General features: G+C 44.0%; 1 protein-coding gene across 3 annotated transcripts in view; it reads left to right on the top strand.

The window, feature by feature from the left end:
- Window positions 1–1,297: 1,297 nt before the first annotated feature.
- unc5a (unc-5 netrin receptor A) overlaps window positions 1,298–19,932 on the top strand; it is a 123,117-nt gene continuing 104,482 nt past the window's right edge. For 2 of the 3 annotated variants that reach the window (XM_056600861.1, XM_056600859.1), the window contains exon 1: window positions 1,299–1,972. In XM_056600861.1, the coding sequence (XP_056456836.1) occupies window positions 1,879–1,972 (94 nt within the window). In that variant the 5' untranslated portion in view covers window positions 1,299–1,878. Of the gene's footprint in view, window positions 1,973–19,932 lie in introns of all 3 variants that reach the window. The other variant, XM_056600858.1, reaches the window with a different exon arrangement.

The raw sequence follows: 19,932 nt of genomic DNA, 5'->3' as shown, positions 1-19,932 counted from the left end.
GGGAGAGAGGGAGGGAGGGGGGGGGAGAGAGTAGGAGGGGGGAGGGGGAGAGAGAGGGAGAGAGGGAGGGAGGGGATGCAAGGGAGGGAGGGGGAGAGAGAGGGAGAGACGGATAGAGGTGGAGAGAGAGGGAGGGGGGGAGAGAGAGAGGGGGGAGATCAAAAGAGAGAGAGAGAGCGAGAGAGCGAGAGAGCGAGAGAGAGAGAGAGAGAGAGAGAGAGAGAGAGAGAGAGAGAGAGAGAGAGAGAGAGAGAGAGAGAGAGAGAGCTCTGCTCTTCAACTTTAAAAAAGAAACCCCAAAAAACGTCTTCTGCTAACCGGCCACTTCACACAGCACTGTTTAGTGGGGAAAATGTATTTCAATAATGGAAAAAACAAAAAGAATGGAGGCAAGCAGCCTGTGCGGATCGGTAGGTGAGGACAATGGTCGATTTTGAACCACCCCACAAATGAGCTAGGCTGAGTCACTCTCGCCGGTGGAACCAGGCTTGTTTTTTTTCCTTTCTTTCCATTACTGTTCTATGTCCAATTGGACATCATCACAAACTAGGGATATCCCATTGGCTTCTTACTCTGTGTACTATTGTGTGACTGTGTGTGTTTGTGTGTGCGTGTTGGAGTGTGGATGTGTCTTTGCGTGTGTACTGCCCCATCACTGAATGTGACATTGACCTTTAGCAAGGGAAGCCTGATATACGGACACCTTAATGAGTTTGTGTAATGTCCCTGCTCTATGGGTGGAATCATCTATCTAAACAAACCATAATTAGCAGGATAGATGGTAATCCACTTCTTCTATTCTGATGATCCAGTCGACGGGGGAGTGTGAATGTGAGTGCACACAGGCTATACAAAGACAGAAAACACATACGTATATTCACTCCCACACACACACACACACACACACACACACACACACACACACACACACACACACACACACACACACACACACACACACACACACACACACACACACACACACACACACACTTGTAAACAGTATAGTTGGTAGTTTCACAGTCAAAAATAAGAATGTGTTTTGGTTTACAAGGCTGCACAAGGTAAGGTATATCTTACAGTGTGTTCTTTTTTTGGGGCATCATATTTTTTCAACTGCCATACTCGGTTTGCTGAATTATATAACATGCAGATGATATTTTTTCATAACTAAATGCAAATTAAAGAAATGCAAATGGATTTTATGATCAAATTACATACAGGCTAAATATTTTACATGATATGCGGATATATTACAAAAATATCCAAAGAAAACAATGTTCCCGTCTTTCTGCATTGACAACACCTTTGTCATTCCAAACATGTACTGTTTTTTGAAGGTGGTGGCAAAATGAGCGTGTGATCCATTCCCCACATAGAATCCGTGCCTGGTTTTGCTGCTCGGCTGGCCACGCCGTACCTAGAACGACTCTCATCACTCTAGCATTGCTGTGCAAGCAGATGTTCTCGCTCTCTTTTGTCAGAATATACATTTTATTCATTGGGATAAGGCATTCTTTCGAAAGCAACCAAAAATTTGGCGACACAGGGTGAAATTGCCTGCGACCTGCCCGCAAGTGCATCCTGAACGGTCGCAGATAATTAAGAGACTGAAACACGAGGCAAAGAAGAGTGCCCGTTCCTTTATTTACCACACCTGTGATGCGTTGTTCGGAGCAACGGAGACGCACGACGGGGATACAGATGGCCAAGACAGGCGAGGAGGATACGTGTTAAGGAGAGCAAACTCATTCTAAATGCGTTGTGAGACGGTTTAGGTGCGACAGAGGACGCCCTTCGGACCCAGAGAACCAATTTACAATATTTTCTCTCCTCCCGGTTTTACGAAAAAACTTCAATTGTGAAGTGGTGAAAAAGATGATACCGTTATCACCGGGCCCCTTTGTCCGCTGTAGATCCACTTCTACGCTGCTGATGCTCTGCTGGATCTTCGCTGGCTTCACCTGCACTGGTGAGTTTATTACTACGCCTATGTGAAGAGACACACACGCCTGTTTCCAGAGGTTTCAACGGAGAATATATGTGAAGCAGGCGTTTCAAGTTTGGTCTTAAGAAGCTTTTAGGGGACGTTGGAGCCGATCGGTCCAGCACCACGATGTGTCCGTAATGGCTTTAATGAGCCCATGGAAGCTCCCACATGTCCAAACTACTCACATCTTCCAAGGTTACATATAAGTGTTTATGACATGAAAAGCAAGGTTAACGTGGCTCCGCTGTTCGTCCTATTGCAAAGGAGTGCAATTATGAGTTGTTTTGCGAGAGTGCCGTGGTGTCTGTGCTTTTGTGTTTGCAGATGCATAAAATATCTAGTTACGACTGGAATGGAAGTTAAAGTAACCACAATGAATTAGCCACCCAGCCTGCAGCCTGCGATCTAAGCTTTTTATTAACGAGACGGTGAGTGTCTGGGGTCAATCTTCAGTGTTCGTCTCACTGCGGTTACAACAGGCGTAGCGCCTCATCAGTGGCGTTTGTAACACGTTAGCGCTTTGTTTGCCTGCGTTGAACCGGACGGACCCACTCGCCGTCGCCGAAGCCTTTATGCGGTCTTGCAAAGCGCCTCCACTGACTAGCCAGCGACCATAATCATTCAACTTAACGTTTCTTCCCGCTGACCGCACGTTTCTGCAGCATTCGCAAGAAGGCGACAGGTTTACTCGCTCTGATGAGCTACGTGTTATGGTGGTTACTGGTTTGTAGTGTACCTTGTTGGGTAGCCTATGCAGGCACTCCGGGTGCCATACAAAAATACATAGTCAAATGCATTTTCTTTTTTTGCATAGACCCATTTGTTTAATTTTTGAGGATATGAATTATGTTTTCTTGAATTACATTTTTTACATAAATTTGACTTATGACATAGGCGTGTAGTGTTCTGCAGTCTGAGGGAGGGCTATGGCGCAAATAAATACATTTTTAAATACTGAGAGGCATTATGGTAGCCTATGTTTTCTATAGTGGTACGTATAACTAGTGTGAAAAAAATGACCATAAAAATATATATCTATTCTAATTAAATGCATTCCAATCTTGGGGCTCAGCTGGGGGCTTTTCTAAAACAAAACACAAATTCTGCAGGAATGTCACACTTAATTTGCCTTTGTTGGTTTTCTAATTGTTAGCATTGTCCAGGACAGAAGGCAAACAAGCAAAAAGTTGTTTAATTGCATCTCTGGCTTCAGAACACGAACCACAGATGATGATTTAAGAGGAGTCTTCACTTGCATTAATTAGGAGTCTAATTATGAATTCATTGAGATTAAATAAACAACACTCATGCTCAGGGGGGCCCATACTACAAGTATGTCTCAAAGAAGAACAGTGCCATTAATACTTCCCTTGATGATGTCTCAGATTTTAGTTTAATTTATTTTTCATTATTTCTTTCAAGGTGCCCTTTATTTTGGTAGCATTTTTAAGCCAGTGATCTGTTTTGCTTGTCGACCTGTTCTTTATGTAGTATATTAAATCATTACAGTTATGGATAGGGTCTCGCTCCACAGCCTACTGTATCACTTCCATGGCGTGGAGTGAGAGAGTGTTCCATAAATGGATAAAGAAGCAATTTAGGAGTCAATTCCTCTAACATCATGGCTAGGACTGTCTCGGTCTTGATCGCACCACTTAATCTCTGTTTATTCTCTGTTCAGGTGGATTGTGCTTACTCTGCATGGCAGAACAACATCTTTCCTCCTCCCCTCCTCCTTCCTTACCTTCCTCATTGTCCAATCCTACCTCCCTCCCTCCTTTCTTCCTCTCTCCCTTCATCCTCACCACCTCACTCCCGGCCTCCCTTCTTTATTTCATCTATCCTTCCATACCTCCTTCCTCCCTTACCTCCTGTCCCTCATTCCTTCCTTTCCTCCTTCCTTCTCTCCTTCTTAACCTCCTTTCCTTTCTTATTACTTTCTCCTCTCTTTCTGTCCTTCCTCCCTCCTTTCTTGCATCTCTCCTTCCTCCCTTACTTCCTGTCTCTCTACTCTCCTTCCTTACCGCCGCACCACCTTCCTTTCTTATCGCCTTCCTTCCTTGATGTCAGCGTACCTGGGTTAGTACTGAAGGCAGGCCCGTCAGTCTAAATTGGAGCGGGCGAGACACTTTTCCCTCCCCTGTGTTGTGAGTGATCTGTCGGAGCCGGAGAGGGGTTGTAAATGTGCAATTCTCCTTAAGAACAAAGAGCAGTGACACCTCAGCAGACTTAGCACACCCTGCATATGCTAGGTGTGCGTGTTTGTGTGTGTGTGTGTGTGGGGGGGGGGGGGGGGGGGTGCGTGCATGCAAAGGTGCTTAATGATGAATTTGCAAACATGCACCTGTTTTAAAGCCATTACGTTTGGGAGATTATGTTTGGCTATAAATCAGGAAGTTCAACACGCCTACCGAGACAAAAAAGGATCAACAATTGAATCCTTTTGCACTACTAGAAGAATAGACTGAGATCAACGGATGGTATCTGTAGCTGGCCAATTTACACCTGTCTGATGTAATCATTGCAGATGGTTGGGCAATCCCAAAGGCTAATCAGGTCAGGGCTAGGTAAAGCTTGATTAGTCATCTGTTGTTTATGCATACTATTAGTTTTGAGCAGATTTATTGTCAAATGCATGTATGTATGCATGTCGTATTTCAGCCTAGATGGTGTTATGGTGCTACCCGGCAGTGAATCACAACCCCTGGTTTTCAAAGCATCCTCCTTGACATGGTTTTTGTTTTCCCACCGACTACTATAGTGTGTTGCCAGGCAATCATTGTTTGGATCAGTGAGGGGAACGTGGGATTTGAAATCAGAGCACTCTCTAATAGTGTGTGTACACTAAGCTAAGAGTGACAACTCTAGTGCTACTTTTCTTTTTTAAACTCTCAAACTCTCTCACTCATTATAGTTTCCAATTAGTATAGCTCTCCACATTAGCATAAAATCATGTTTTCGTTGGTCTCGTCTCATACTTCTAATTTGATTCATTTGAGGGTTGTCTTTCTCGAAACATGTTTTTTTTCTTTTTTGCCGCTGTCTCTGAAATGACTCACTGTTAACAGAGTACGGGGAAGGCAAGTCTAAATCAACGTAATTTATTGAACTACAAGGTTCCTTCTGGTGAGAATGATTTAAATCTGTTCTTTTATATATTTGTACCTTCTGATAGGGAAAACATTATAAAGGGACATGATTGCCGGCATATATTTGCAGGGACATGATCCTCCACATACCAGTGGTAATTTCCACCGAGTAGAGACGTGTGTTTGTATCAGTCTTGAGAGATGAATACCAATGACTCATGCAAAAGAGGAACTTATTCACTCAGGAAAATAAATAAATTCATTCTTTTTTTTTTACCTAACTCCGGCTTCCCAAACGATAAATTTGAGTGCAGAATACATCATGCAAATAGGGAATTACACTTTGGAAAAAAAAGCAAGCAGGAAAGCTATAAATTACATTGACTTATCTTGCTGGGACATTGTGCTTATTTGGAATAATACACTGCTACTTACTGAATATGAATTAACGAATTTGAACATTAAGAAGTTAAACACAATTGAAATATGCAAAATGACGCATCAGACCGACAACATGCCTTGCTATATTATTCATGAGGCGTCTTTTCTTTCACTCCTGAAGATAACTTCAGACAAATTATTTTCATTCATGGTAAGAGTTTTGTGATACCTCAGTGTTGTTGTGTTTGTTTGGAATAAGGAAAACCAACATAATCGATTTAACAAAAAGGCCTTGTATGCAAACGGTGCTCGTGAACACTGAGCTATGACGGAGCGCTCTCCATTTGGTGACAAACGTCCCCCTCCGCCTTATCGTTTGCAAATGGAAGTCTTGTGGGAGGAAAATGGAAGGACACAGGTAGCAGACAGTGAGAGAGGACATGTAGCCAATGAACTTCATAGGAGGGAGGAGATTTGAGTTATTTTCTGCAGTCGGCGCAAAGCCAATACGTCTCTGTCACACTGCCCTTTTGCTTCAATTACCCCATTTCTATGTTTCAAGTCCATGTAGGGTCACTTAGGGCCCCAAGCTGAGCTGTGGCCCTTTACTGAAATGTACTGGATCCTTGTCGCCGTATAGTAAATGTATCTTGTCCATTTATAATGGAGGGGGGGGGGGGGGCTGACCTTTCACCTCTGAATGTGATGAGTTCCTTGTGATGAGTACCACACCTATCTCTCAATCTGAATCGGAGCTATAATTCAAAGGATCCTGCAGTGTCCAATGTCATATGAGATCACCCTCCGTCTATTTCATAGGATTATTTATCATGGCTCGCAACCTTCGCTTCCGCCATAACGTGTAACCTCATAAGCAAGGATCCGCTTGTTGGGTTGAGTCTCTCCCTGCAGGGTATAGTTGAGGTTTTTGTCCATTTCCCCCTCCCACCGTCACCAGCACCAGCACCAGCTTTTCATTACCTCTGTCTGCTTCCACGCAGGCCCCATGAAACAAACCCCTAGCGAAGCCAACGTCTCTCTCCCCGGGAGTAGATGAGTATCTCGGTGCAGAACATGAAACATGCGCAGGTTAGGGTTGATGTGCACGAGTCAATCTCAATAGAAGATCCTAATGTGTTGCCCGAGGCGTCTCCTGTGTTATCCCCAAAACACAGGAGTACTCGCCCAGCACTGGTGTTCTGGAATACAATGGAAGAAACCCTTTGGTTTCCCATACTGTTCCCCTCCTGCTGGCTCGGGCTAGAGTACAAGCCAGCAGCTGCAAACATACTGCCCTTGGTTTACACAGCAAGAGCATCATCCAGTGTTCATATCACACTTTCCCAGGATTGGACATGTGATCAACCTCCAAACGCAAGGCCGTGTCCGTGAGAGCTGCTGTTTGGAAAAAGGATCGGTTTGTCATCAATATTTCTGCCCCGGGTCGCCATCGCGGCGTACAAAGAGAGAAAGGCAGCATGTTATTGGACATACCCGGACTCTTCCTGCCCGGTGGGTGATCAATACGCCTCTGTGACTGGTTAATTGGCCATCAGTCAGTGTCGGGGAGAAAGTGCTTAGGAACCCAGAGGTGTCCTAGCTCAGCTCATAATAGACGAGTGCCTCGGTCCTCTGGGGCCTCTGCTGGCCTTTACTTCAGGCCAGGTGGGCCAACGAGGCCAGCTCTGAATGCAATATGGAGAGCCGTAGATTAATAGTTCCTTAGCGGGGGCCACAGGGGACAAGCGCCGGCCAGAGCCAGCCCGACTTCATCACACACGGAACTAAATGGTAAGTCAACCATTCCCACATTGATGAGGGCAAGCGTTGTCGAAATGCCCCGGTTGAGGTCATCGCTTTGGAAGTAAGCAGATACACAGGCACGCAGACAAACAGATGTGGCTCGCTCAAGCACTGAGTCACGGTGTCTATTATTCGTCCGAAGGCGCAGGCCCAACACGGGTTTGTGCGCTCCTCCTGGCGGAGCGTTGCGAAACGTGACAAGATCCTTTTGGTATTAGGGAAAACAAGTGAATCCCAGCTGAGGATATTAGTGTTTGGCGGCTCCCGGCTGCCCTATTAGCATACGTCTTGTGCGTGTTGGTGTGCAGCGGCTCAGGAGGGAGGAGGGCAGACCAAAAAGGTCACCCGAGTGACATTAGTAAGGGTGTGTATCAATACTGAATTATTAACAAAGCGTGCGGATAAACCATGCATATCCCGGGCTTACGACAGCGTACAGCGTGTTGTCTTGGATGGGCGTGTGTTCCGAGATGTGTTGCTCTGTTGACTCAGTTGAATTGCTCGCCCCAGGCCTGGGAGCCCGGGCATATATACATGACGGGGAAAGGTCACAAGCACCCCCCCTGTCCTGTCAACAAAATCACCTCGAGAGGAACCATCCGAGCCAGACCTCCCCCAAATACCCTTGCCAATCAAACAGCAGCAGGGCCAGCTTGCGTAGCCTCAGGTAGTTTCTAATTATGTTCTTTTATATGCCATGTGTAAAAGGGGTAAGCATAATAATCAGCTGTATTTGTTTTTCGGAGGGGATTCTTTTTCTTTTCCTTTGCTTCTCTTCAAGGTTGAGCTGGCGTGTGTGTGTGTGTGTGTGTGTGCGTGTGTGTGTGTCATTAATTGCATCGTTTTTACATTATTTTCCACATGCAAGGGACATTGGTAAGGACAATTAATTAAACCATGACTTTTACAAATAAAACGGGAAAAGCTTATTTCAGTACTGTCAATAGTGCTTTGCAAAAGAAACACTCTGATCCATCAAAACTCTTCTGTTATGGTCCCCCCTCCCCCCACACTCCCACCCAACCCCTCTCTTGGAAGAAAACGTGGCTTGGATGTTACAGAATCACAACGAATGGAAGTAAACCAACCGATTTTCTTGGCCAGGCCAACCGGAAACGCTAGACAGGCAGAAACCCATTCAGGAAACCAAATAGTCCAGTGGAATGATTCATGGGGAAAAAACTGCAAGTGGATGTTTCCCTTTCATCACGTGCCTTCTGCTTTGATTGAGGTCTCTACACGCATTAAGACGGTCCATGGATGCTTTGAAATCGCCATATTTGGAAATGGTTTGGGCTTTATAAAATGTCTGTACCCTGTACACTGCTTAACAATGCTGGGTTTGAGGTAAACCACAGTATAGTCTCTTAATAAATAGGCTACACTTACATTAACATATTACTTTACTCCCTTAAGGCTTAAGGCCCATTCACACCCTACGGTATACGGATAGGGACCCTTTCGTCCGGTCCCTGAGGTCGTTTCGTACGTCAGTGGGTCCGTCGCCTCTGAGCTTACGAATCCGGAGTGCTCCGAGAGAAACGGAGCAATATCAACGGAAATCGAGGAGGCAGTATAGAGTCGGAAGTCCAACCATTTGCGAAAATAGAGTAGTATAATATTTGATATTAAATTTAACGTTTTATACTTGTATATATACCTGGCCTTTTTATTTGATTGTTCACCTGCTTTGGCAATGAGTTGTAACTGGTCATTTAAAAATGGCGCAACATTTTGACGAGAGAGTCTGCGGGTTCGTGAGGAGTGTCGCATGCCACTGCCACGTAGGCCTACACTTTTTGCGCCTTTTTTTTTTTGCTGATTTCGGATGACGCAAAGCAAAATCATCTCCTCTACAGATGCCATGTTTGCGATTGCCGGTAATTTGCAACACGACAGTCACTGCCCTCTAGAGGATGTATCGCGTGACATCGATAACAACGCTGAAACTGGACGGAGGTATGAAGGGTAGTCCCGGAGACAATGTTTGGTACGGACGGACGAATTTTGTCCGGATCCGGAGGTATGAATCGGCCTTTAGCTTTCTACACATACCGACATACCAGATCGACCTATTTGTCTGCTTAAGCCTGCGCTCGCAAATTATGTAGCTCTGAAATAATTTGGCTATATCAACAGCAACCTAACTTGCAGTTTTCTTGAAAGAGCAACAAACTATTATTTGGATATGTCTGATGGGTTTAGGGAGCTTGCTCTGCCATGAGTCAGCCTTAAAGCGTGAGTCAGGGGGGAAGTAATGGCATCATTAAGAAAGACACACTGAGCAGGTGACAAACGTTACCGTGACTCACTTTCTCGTTGACACGGATGGGGCGTAGGAAAAATGTCACAGCAAAACATCGCTTTGCACTGTTAAATGGACATTGATTTCCAGTGACACTTCTTTGGAAATAGGCGTGTTTTGTGTTGATCACTGGATAATAAATGGCAAAAACTTGGTTCTCTCACAGGGATGTAAATTGCCGCTTTTGTGTGCAATTGTGCTGGTGAAAAAGAAAATCGTGCTGTGGTAAATCCAGTCTAATAGGCTATCTACTCTCTTTATAAGTTGCCATTGAACGAGGTTAAACTGTGAAGCGCTGCACAGTGAAAGCACTAGAGCAGAGAGTTCAAGGTCCTTTTACAAAATTAAATCATTGACTCCAATTACCTGTACTTTAATTAATCTCAAGTAAAGTACCCTTTTACAAGTTGTCTGGCATATTGACTTTATTCGTTTGATTTTATTATGAAAAATAATGAGCGTGATTGCAGAAGTCACAAAATGGTTTCTTGAGTTGTCGTTCTGACAATTACTCACCCGATTATTATTTAAAAAAGACAATGCTTCCATTGGGAGCTGTTAGCGATTGTATTGATCTTTTCCTCTACTTTATTATGAATGTTTGTGAAAGCACTTGAAAGCACTTTTATTTATGCGCAAAAATCAACTATTAATTTAACCCCATCTACGATTTCTACTGTGACTTCAATCTTGTTGTGGAGCTTTGTGGATGCGTCTGCAGCTTGAAACGTGCCCATATTTTCTGGGCCCCATCCTTATCAGCTGGAAGCCAAAGCGGATGCAAAGAGCTTCCACGGCCTAGTAGATCTTGCCAGATCCTAAAGCAAACAGTGGGGCCTGCGGTCCCACCAGTATGAGGCAGCCAAGTAAACCCATTAACCGCCTATAGAGAGGCTTGTGGGCACTGCAATCTCCACAAATGGTTTGTCTCTGTTTGTCTGTCAAACAACCACAGATGGGTCGATAATACATTGCACCATTCATTAACCTTCGCCAAATTCTAATTATTGAATGACAAACGTCTTTTAACATATTTCAAAAATGAAAACGTGCTCTCTAGCTGTGAAGCGGTGCTAGCCGGCTACAGCACGAGTATTTCACTTAGAAGACATAATCTGACCGGTCGGCAGAATTTAATTTCAGGACCAATGAAAGGGGATACTTTATTTAATTTTTTTTTTTTACTCTGAATTCCTCTGCTACCCCTTCCTCAGCACCAGTGCCTGACACCACACATTATTAGAGTCACCAGAAGGTGTTTGATTTATGCTGAGGCTCACTTATCAGCTTCACACAGGCCATGTTACTTTCCCTCTTATCGTTCCGCCAAGCTGCTACACAGTTGCACTTTTTTTTTTCCCGCTACACAATTTCTTATATATTTTTCACCCAAACTCAAATTTGATGACAATGGTCACAATCGTGACTTAGAAAATCGGACAAGTTCCTACATTTAGCCCCCACCATCGCCTCCCACTCCATCCCTCTTTTTTATTTTTTCGGATCAGTTGAGTATTCTAACGTAATGTCAAGACTCCAACTGTTGGGGGCGTGGGGTCTCTCCATCCCTGACCCCTGGTGTACTGTAATCCCCCCCCCCGCTCAACTCCCGCCTAGCCCTTGAGGAGGTCACTGTTAAGGTGAACTTGGATGTGTTTGGGGGGGGTGCTGTATTGCCGTCACTGTGTGTGTGTGTGTGTGTGTGTGTGTGTGTGTGTGTGTGTGTGTGTGTGTGTGTGTGTGTGTGTGTGTGTGTGTGTGTGTGTGTGTGTGTGTGTGTGTGTGTGTGTGTGTGTGTGTGTGTGTGTGTGTGTGTGTGTGTCATTCGTATGACTCCGGGGGCACTCTCCTGACCAGAGAAGTCGTTTGCTGTCACTGAACATCACTGTCTTCCTCTCCCACTAATGGCGTCTCCAGATTGCGGTGAGAGGAACAAAGGCTGGTTTGTAAGACGCCACACACACACCGAGGAGGACAAATCAAGTCCCTCCATTAGGGCACACAGAGCTGGTGTTTCCAGACGGACGTGACACGGAAGCATATAGCCAAAGAAGTGTCATGACGAATATGAACCAAGGAGTGGATTGGAGTGAGATGTGCTTGAGGCTAGGTGGTTGAACTGAAGGAGTGAAAAGGCATCCCAGTGAATGGGCCCCAGCCACGGTGGTGGTGACACACAAAACGCATGCATCGCAGCAAGGTCAATTCTTCCAGCGATATGACCACGGAGGGTTGTCAGACGTAGAGTAGATTGGACCGGACTACATCAGATGGCTGATGTAGTCTGTTTTTTTTTCTTTGTGTATTCACAGTATTCTATCCAAAAGGTATCCGCACTCTGAATAATAATTAGCTTTTTGCGTGGATATGCATATCAATGCATGCATGTCAATAAGATGGGGAGGAATTGCACGTTTAGATTTTGGCCCAAAGGTTAATCCTGATCAGTTATCAATGTCCAATGAAATGTTTAACGCCGACAGAAAGTATCTGCAGTTTTCCCCAGAGTAAATGCTGTTCTGTTCACGGTGACGCATCCGTTTCCAGCTCTAGGAGGGATATTTACCAGTAGGGTCTTGGCTTGCATACTGTGTACTGTAAAACATGAGGGGATGGGTGAACCGTGACATTTGTTAACTGGTTGCTTGGTACGGGGTTGTGAAGCAAAATGTATTTATAAAATATTTGACTTCTATTACCTTGGTGGTCTTCTTGCCTTATTTTCGTTTTTTTCTTACAAGTATGATAATGAAGTTTGTTTGCTGTTTTATGACACTATGACATCCAGCTAATTGGATTTAAATAGAAACCCATTTGCCAAAAAAAGTTACTTCTTACTGCTGGGGCTGTGGTTTGCTTTCTTGACTTTTCATGTCATTTATTTATTTTATTTTCTGTTCTGATTAAGCCCGAGTCTTGCCACATACAGTGTACAAGACCCAAGCTAAACTTACTAACTGGCAGAGAAATCATTTGAAATATTGGGGTCATGGGAACAGTTTTAGATATGCAGAGAGAAGTCTGGGAAATAACATCCAGAAGACGTAATATAAGTAGCCTATATAACGTTTAACCATTTTTTTAATGTAAGCTTAACTCTGAACAAAACCCAGGATATGGCTCAGAGTTCATACTGGGGTACTCTTATGCTTTTAAAACGCTACAGTGCAGTGGTTTTGGGTTCTGTTTCTTTTTTTCTTTTTGGGGGCTGTAATCACTTTTTTGACAGATATTTTTCTTGTTTACCGAGTCCCCTTATGGCTTGTGTGTCAGGGATCCAAAGTTGGGTTGTTGTACGTGTCATATTTCTGCAACGCATTATAGAAATGCTGCACTCGACCCCCGTGATGTCACACCACATCTCCATCTCGGCGACACACGCAGTCACAACACCGGCCTGACCCGACAAATGTGGAGGGGAAAAAAATAGGTTTAATTTCAGGAGAGGCAGACGTACTTCCTTATTATTAGATTAATGGTATTTCATTCGGCTTCCGCTACATTATTTATCATCCCCTGAATAAATATTACAACAGCGGCGCACACATAATGGAAAATAGTTTGCGAATGAACAGTACAGTACAGCACATATTAGCTCGGTCGCCAGGCCTAAATTGCTTCAAAATTGTTCTTGTTAGCAACACTATCTTCATCTCCCAATCGTTTGGACCGCAGAACAGACACGTCATTTTAAAAGCCATTTGCCCAATGCTTTTCTCTTCAAAAGGAATTGCTGCATTAGCCCTTCATCGTCCCTTCTTCCTTGGTCACAGCATGTCTGCTAGCCCATGTGGCTAACCGTCTCTGTGATAGCTGCCTAGTCCCACAGGTTTAGCTGTAATACCGTCAGTAATTCCACGACATGTCGCCTTATGAAAGCAAAGCTTGTGTGACACACCAAAGCTCTTGTGACACCCTAGCGTAAGTTTTTCGGTTTCTCATTATTTCTGCTGATGCCTTTATTAGGCCTCACACCAGTGATATCACTGTACCAGGAATACATCATACAGCGCACCTTTTATGCGGAAGCATGAAAATGAATCACTATATTCCCCAAATTACTATTATAGGAACTTTATGCTACCACTTGATCATGGTTTAGTTTAAGAGAGTTTTTCAATCCATTTTATACAGTTCAGTTTCTGTGGCTGGGGTTGTTGTTGTGTCTTATGGAATGGAGCGCTTTTCACAGTCTCCACCCACACATGTCTACATAACTTGTTATTCATCACAAGCAGTTGGCGGCACAGTGGTAGAAATGGATGTTCCACTGTCAAGCTCTTCCCTCCAGTTGGTGAAGTTTGTCAGTTGGAGGAGGAAAATACTTGGCTATAATGAACTTTAAACTCTGCTATTAAATCACTGCACAGGTGACGAAGGAGGTGTTTTTTTTTTAAGCCAACATTCGATGGCTTTTTGTTGTAAAATATTTCATTTTAGAATGTTGTTTGAATTGGAATTGGCAAGACCAAGCTTGACTGAATAAACATGAGACGGTGAATATTTTGTCAGTGTACTCAATTGTGCAACGGAGGGTGTAGACATGCTGGGTGTTATGCTAGCAGGATGAAATACTGCTCTACTGGAAGTGATGTAATTTAACAAAACGCGTACTTTGGTGCGCTGTGTGACCAATGAAGTTGAAATAGTAATGTATCCGGAAATATATGGAAAAGGGTACATTCGTGACCTCAGATACTGACTGCTTTGCAACGATGAAGATAGTAACTTGTCATTGCAGGGGAAAAAAAAACTAAAATAATAAATAAAAACAAAAATGCAAATGCATGACAATTACCCATGGGGAAGCCCTTGCCGAGTAGTCTTAAACATGTAAACACTGAACACTACACTGCCAGATAGTACATAAAACCGCTTTGCGATCCAATTTGTAGGATATGACAAACACTAACCCCCACGTAAGCGGCGCCTGCCAGCCAGGACGCCGGGCGTCAGTGAGTGAACTTCATGGCGTAGACCCTTGACCCTGAGACGCTGGGCTGATCTATTTCCTCTAAAGTCCCATTAGCCCCGGTGCGGTGCGCTGATCCCACACCCAGATTGTCACCAGGCTTATCTCCCTATCTTTAATTTTAGAAGCGCAGGAGGAGGACATGTTGGAAGGGATGGGGGGGCAAGAGATGGTTATCTGCCCCCCCGATGTTTGTCTCATCACTGCCCTCGTCAGCTCACCATTGTCTGCTTTTTTGGTGGCATATCTGTGTTCCAGTTCCCTTAAAATACATTTCTTTCTTTTCTTTTCCCCCCCACCCCCTCCCACCCTTGTCCTTTTTTGTAATGGCTGCTGACACGGCCCCCTTAAAATTCCTGGGATTTTTTTCCCCCCGACTTGATTCCCACCTTCCTACACCGTCTCTGTGGTTCCTGAGCGGAGGAAAATCGAGGGATGAATAAGAAGTCGAATCCTTAAAAAAATCGTCAAATAATTGTGTCAGCACATGGATTCCGTTCTCTTGAATGTGAGATATAGATGTTTGCAATTTTTGTTATAATGGGGTCAGCACATATTTGGCTCGTAAGAGCGACTTCTGCCAGAGCTACAGTAGCTTTTGTCTCGAGGACGATAAACTGAGGCAACGGAGGAAGCATTTACTAATTGTGCTCGAGTATATTCACCAGGCCAGTGAGGAGGAATATTGTCTGCTGTATGAAGTTCTGGAGAATAATTGGCATTCACAGAAGAAGAAATGCTGAAATAACAAATTTTTATGATTCATTACCTATCAACGTTGCACTGATGGTTAAACTATGCTTTTGTTGGCAACAAAATACAATTAGGACCTTGATTAGCCAAATTAGGTTGCCTGAGTAGTCCAATTGGCTAATTTCCCTGTGTGATCGGTGCGCTTTAATTTGTCCAAAGCTAATCAGTTCTAATGTCAGAAGAGAAATGTCCATTTGGTGTATAATAGCGTGAGGTTGCCATGTCCTAATGGAGTATGGGCTGCCATATCTCTGGGGGCTTTCAGCTTTGCTTCTAACATTTGCCTTCCAAAGAGTTAAGGGGCAGAAAAATTGTTCAATTAATCTAAAAGAAAAGCCAGGGACCAATCGATGGGATTTTCATTACGGTTATGTTTTCATACCGCAGCAGCGGGGGAGGGAGGGGGGGAGGGGTGGGGGAGGAGCTCAGGGGGATGGATGATACATTAACGTCCCCCGTCCCCTCTCCCCCCGTCCCCGTTGCCGTCGGTCACTCGCTCCCAAGGCCTGTCTCTCCCAATGGATCGTGATCAGGGAGATGATCTGTCCTAGCCTGGGGACCTCATCCCACTCACGCCCTCAGTCCACAGCTGTGCGTGTTTGTTGTTGCAGATTTCAATCTCTCGACTCTCTGTGTGTCGTTGGGTTTAACCTACAAAGGAACGGAAAGGGGGATATCTTTCCCAGAACTATGGGTTTATTAAGGTTGGCAGCTTAGCGAAGGCCCTAAAATAACAGGCTGTGATGATCTATGATCAGAAATGAATAGGCCTGCCTGTACTATGAAATATCATGTTTCATAACTGTGATGTATGTCACCGTATTAGTTTAAGAGAGTGTAATGGCAACATAGTTGTATTTTCCTCATACCTTGCAGCCAAAGGAGCCGAAGAGCAATTAGTTGTCCTCAGGCTTGTTGTTAAATTATTCAGCAGCCGAGAATAAAGATCCCAAGATTCAAATTGGGTAGCCTGGGCTGATTGTGTGCCTCTGTTGTCCCGCGCGTTGAATCGTGTGCTGTGGAGGAGCTGCAGTTCCCATGTGACAGACCAAGAACTATATTTCTTTTTCTATTTCTCATCAGACGGCAGATGACAGCGAGGAATCACACCTCTTTGGACAAGCTGAGCAACATTTTGTCTCATTATATTTTAGATTCATCTATGGTACATAGTTGGGTTTCTGTTTTAAGCATCAATACTGCATACTTAATTACTAAACAGCTTTTCGTCTGGCGGTTGTTATGGATGATTTCAATTGCGGACCTGTTTTGACTGCTCATTGGATATATATAAACAATGGATATACAAAGTGTAATTGTTCTTAAACAAGTTGAATTGCTTGAGAGGTGTCTCTCCTCACACTTCACTTCTTTCTTTGCACACACACACACACACACACACACACACACACACACACACACACACACACACACACACACACACACACACACACACACACACACACACACACACACACACACACCCCTACCTACCTCTCTCTCTCTCTCTGCCGAGTTTATTGAAGATTACTGCAAAGCCTATACAGTATGTTCACATTTAATCTGTGATGATGTATGATTTCTGCTTATTCCCTCTTTAAGTCTGCTCTTCTTATCATCTCATCGTCTCTCCAGCACAGACAGCTTGGCTTTGCCTCTTTCCTGATAAGCACGACTTTCAAGTTTTCTTTTCTTTTTTTTGTCCTCTATGCCTCTCATTAGTTATTAATTTCGCTTTATTGCGCTGATTCATGTTTGCCGTGCTGGAGGTAAACGGCCATAAGGATCCTTACGGCGTCTGCAAAGATTCAAAGCATTGTTCATTTTCAAAGGAGGTTGAGGGTTCAGTTCGCCTCTCAGCCAGGCATCTTATCACCGACGACCGGGCGGTTTTTCCACTTTTGACCCTATTTTAATTCCCGGATAAGCCACCCTCAGATGGAAAACTGCACCGAATTAGTATCCTTTCGGATGTGTTTCAAAGGGCATCATTGTGGCCGTGTCTGTTTCCCTGTTGTACTACATGGACGATCTGCATGGCTACCAGCTTGGCAGATGTCTCCAAATTCGTCTTTTGTTAAGCAATGTTTTGTGTCTATTCAGATCATACGAACACACTGACCTTAGATGCATCCAATGGGTTGTCAGATTACACAGTGTAAACACTGGCAAAATATTAGCGTGTACAAATTCTTAGAAAGGCACGTTTTTTTCTACAATCTTGGCAGTTTGCAAAGGGGCCACTTACACGACAGTACCTCACTTATCCTAATCGCTCGAAAATTGGGTTTTCGAAGCAGGACGAGATGCTGACCTGGGATACTGTGCGGGTCCGGCCTCAGTTTATTAAGATTATAAAGCATATGCGCGCACATATTTTAAGATGTGTTACCTAGACGGGAGATTAGTGCACTATTTCACTTATCCAAGCGATGTTTGCCAATTGAGCAAGTGCAAAATATTCTGCCCTTTGAATTGCCCGACATCATAATCACTAGTATTATTTTATCTCGGCTTCAACTGAAAATTATCAGGGAAGTTGCCTCTAATTTTCATTTGCAAGCTACTATATTGCAGCTTATTTTCTAATATGATAAGAGTACCTGTGTCAAACATATCTATCTCTATCTATGTATCTCTCAATCAATCTATCATTCTTTTTATCTCTTTAACTTCTAAAAGTTAACCCTGATTGGTTGCTTCTGGTCACATACTTTGGCTCCTTTGCCTCCTCCTTAAGGTATTGTTTAGCTGTTGGCTTAAGTGACAGCACTCGGCTGGAGACGAACCCACGACACCGATCTGTTAGGGCCGGGGAGGCGGGCGTCGAGGTGAGCCCTCAACCTTGTGGCAACCGCTTTCAGAGTTATCTTGTGTGCCGGGGAACAGAACGGCAAGATAAAACAATTCTGGAGGGGAAGCGATTCTGCCCCTAATCAGATTTATTTACGCAGCCCAATGAGAAAGATTGATGTCTTATCTGCCGCCGTGGATTTCAATTCTCTATGCCAAGACACAGGCAAACAATCACTATGCAGTCTGATAGCCGTTATACCAATTGTGTGTGTGTGTGTGTGTGTGTGTGTGTGTGTGTGTGTGTGTGTGTGTGTGTGTGTGTGTTCAGGTGTCTGTCTACATGCATGTGTGTGAATACACATCTGCACATTAGCAGGATCTGGGGGGGGGGGGGGTCCTTTTGTTTTTTATTTTTTCCTATTCATCCCAACAACCCTCTCCGTGACAAGTCCGCTGACGGATAAGTTCATCTTTTTCCCCTCCCCTTCCTTTTCTCTCCTCCCGTGGCTATCGCTCACGCCGCTCAAACGCGAGGCGTCTAGCCCAACATCTGCCGACTGGAGATTGAGAAGTCGAGCTTAAGGAGAGATCAGACCGCGGCGGCTGCCCCCGCCTCGCTCGGAGCCATGTTTCCTCTCCTCTTATGATCAGGCCGGAGCACAGCAGGCGAGCTCCCATTTTGACTGAGCCCCTTTCTCTCTCTCGCGGGGCCAAACCTTAGATGGCATCGGTTTGTGTACACAGAACACATGTTTATTGCATTAAGCACAGTGATCCTCTGAAGCGGTAGCTCGTTATAATTTAGTTAAAATGGCTCACTTGTTCACTGTCCACCGAGTAAATTTATTTTTAATGATCAATAGTGTGTCTATTTTGGCGAAGGGCTATTAACAATGACCCATATGTTTAGCATAAATCTATGACATAATGGATTACGCCGTGGATAAGTCAAGGTCAGCCAACCGTCTCTTAAGTATCTGCGCCAAAGTTATGCATGACGTCGATGTGAAATGCATTATAATCAAGAGGAACTAGTTTGAAGGAATATGGGTCTTTATTTGGTATTAAAATGGGGCAACAGGCAATAACCTTACAATCAAGGTTAATGGTGTCTGTTTGTTCAGGAAGCAGCATTAGGCTGGTGGTCCTCCCTTCGCAGACTTGACGCTGGTGAGACCGGTGGGCTGTAGGGGTTAAAAAGTGATGCAAGCAACCAGTGCTAATACTGAAAACCAGTGCAATGATTGGATCCTCAGGGAGAGGGGGGGACACTTCTAATTGGTGTAGAGATAATTAATGCAGGGAGATTTATCTTAAAGGGAGAGAAAAGCTTAGGGGCTGGGTTTCCCCCTTAAGCTTCATTTAGACTTTCATCGGTTATCAGTACTTTGTCGTACTGTGTCTGTGTCGCGCTGCATAATATTTCTGGAACAATTCGGAATAAATGTTTGGTACAATTTGTAAAGGGATGTGTACTTATGATGGTTGGATCATGTGAGATCAACAAACAAACAAACAAACGATGCAAGAAGTTATGAAGCTATTTGTGAATAACCTACTCTCCTTGGAAATACAGGGGTGATAGAACCTAAAGTTGTGGTGAAATGTTATTTATATCTATTAGATAAACGCATGCATTATATAAAGATATGCAGACTTTAAGATATGTTTGTCATTCATATCCCTCTTGTCCATCATGTGACCAAGTTGCTATAAAATAAGAAAAAATGTTTATATTAGTCAAGCAATCATGATGCCTGTAAAAAAAAAGAAGTAGTTCTGTTTGTACAGCGTTGTGCGTTATTTGTTTTGAAGCAATTATTTCCTCATTGCTGAATTTGGC

Source organism: Gadus chalcogrammus, chromosome 10 (genome assembly GCF_026213295.1).
Source record: "Gadus chalcogrammus isolate NIFS_2021 chromosome 10, NIFS_Gcha_1.0, whole genome shotgun sequence".
NCBI classification, from domain to species: Eukaryota; Metazoa; Chordata; class Actinopteri; order Gadiformes; family Gadidae; genus Gadus; species Gadus chalcogrammus.
Note: the sequence above shows the minus strand (reverse complement) of the source record. Positions and strands in the feature narration are given on the sequence as shown.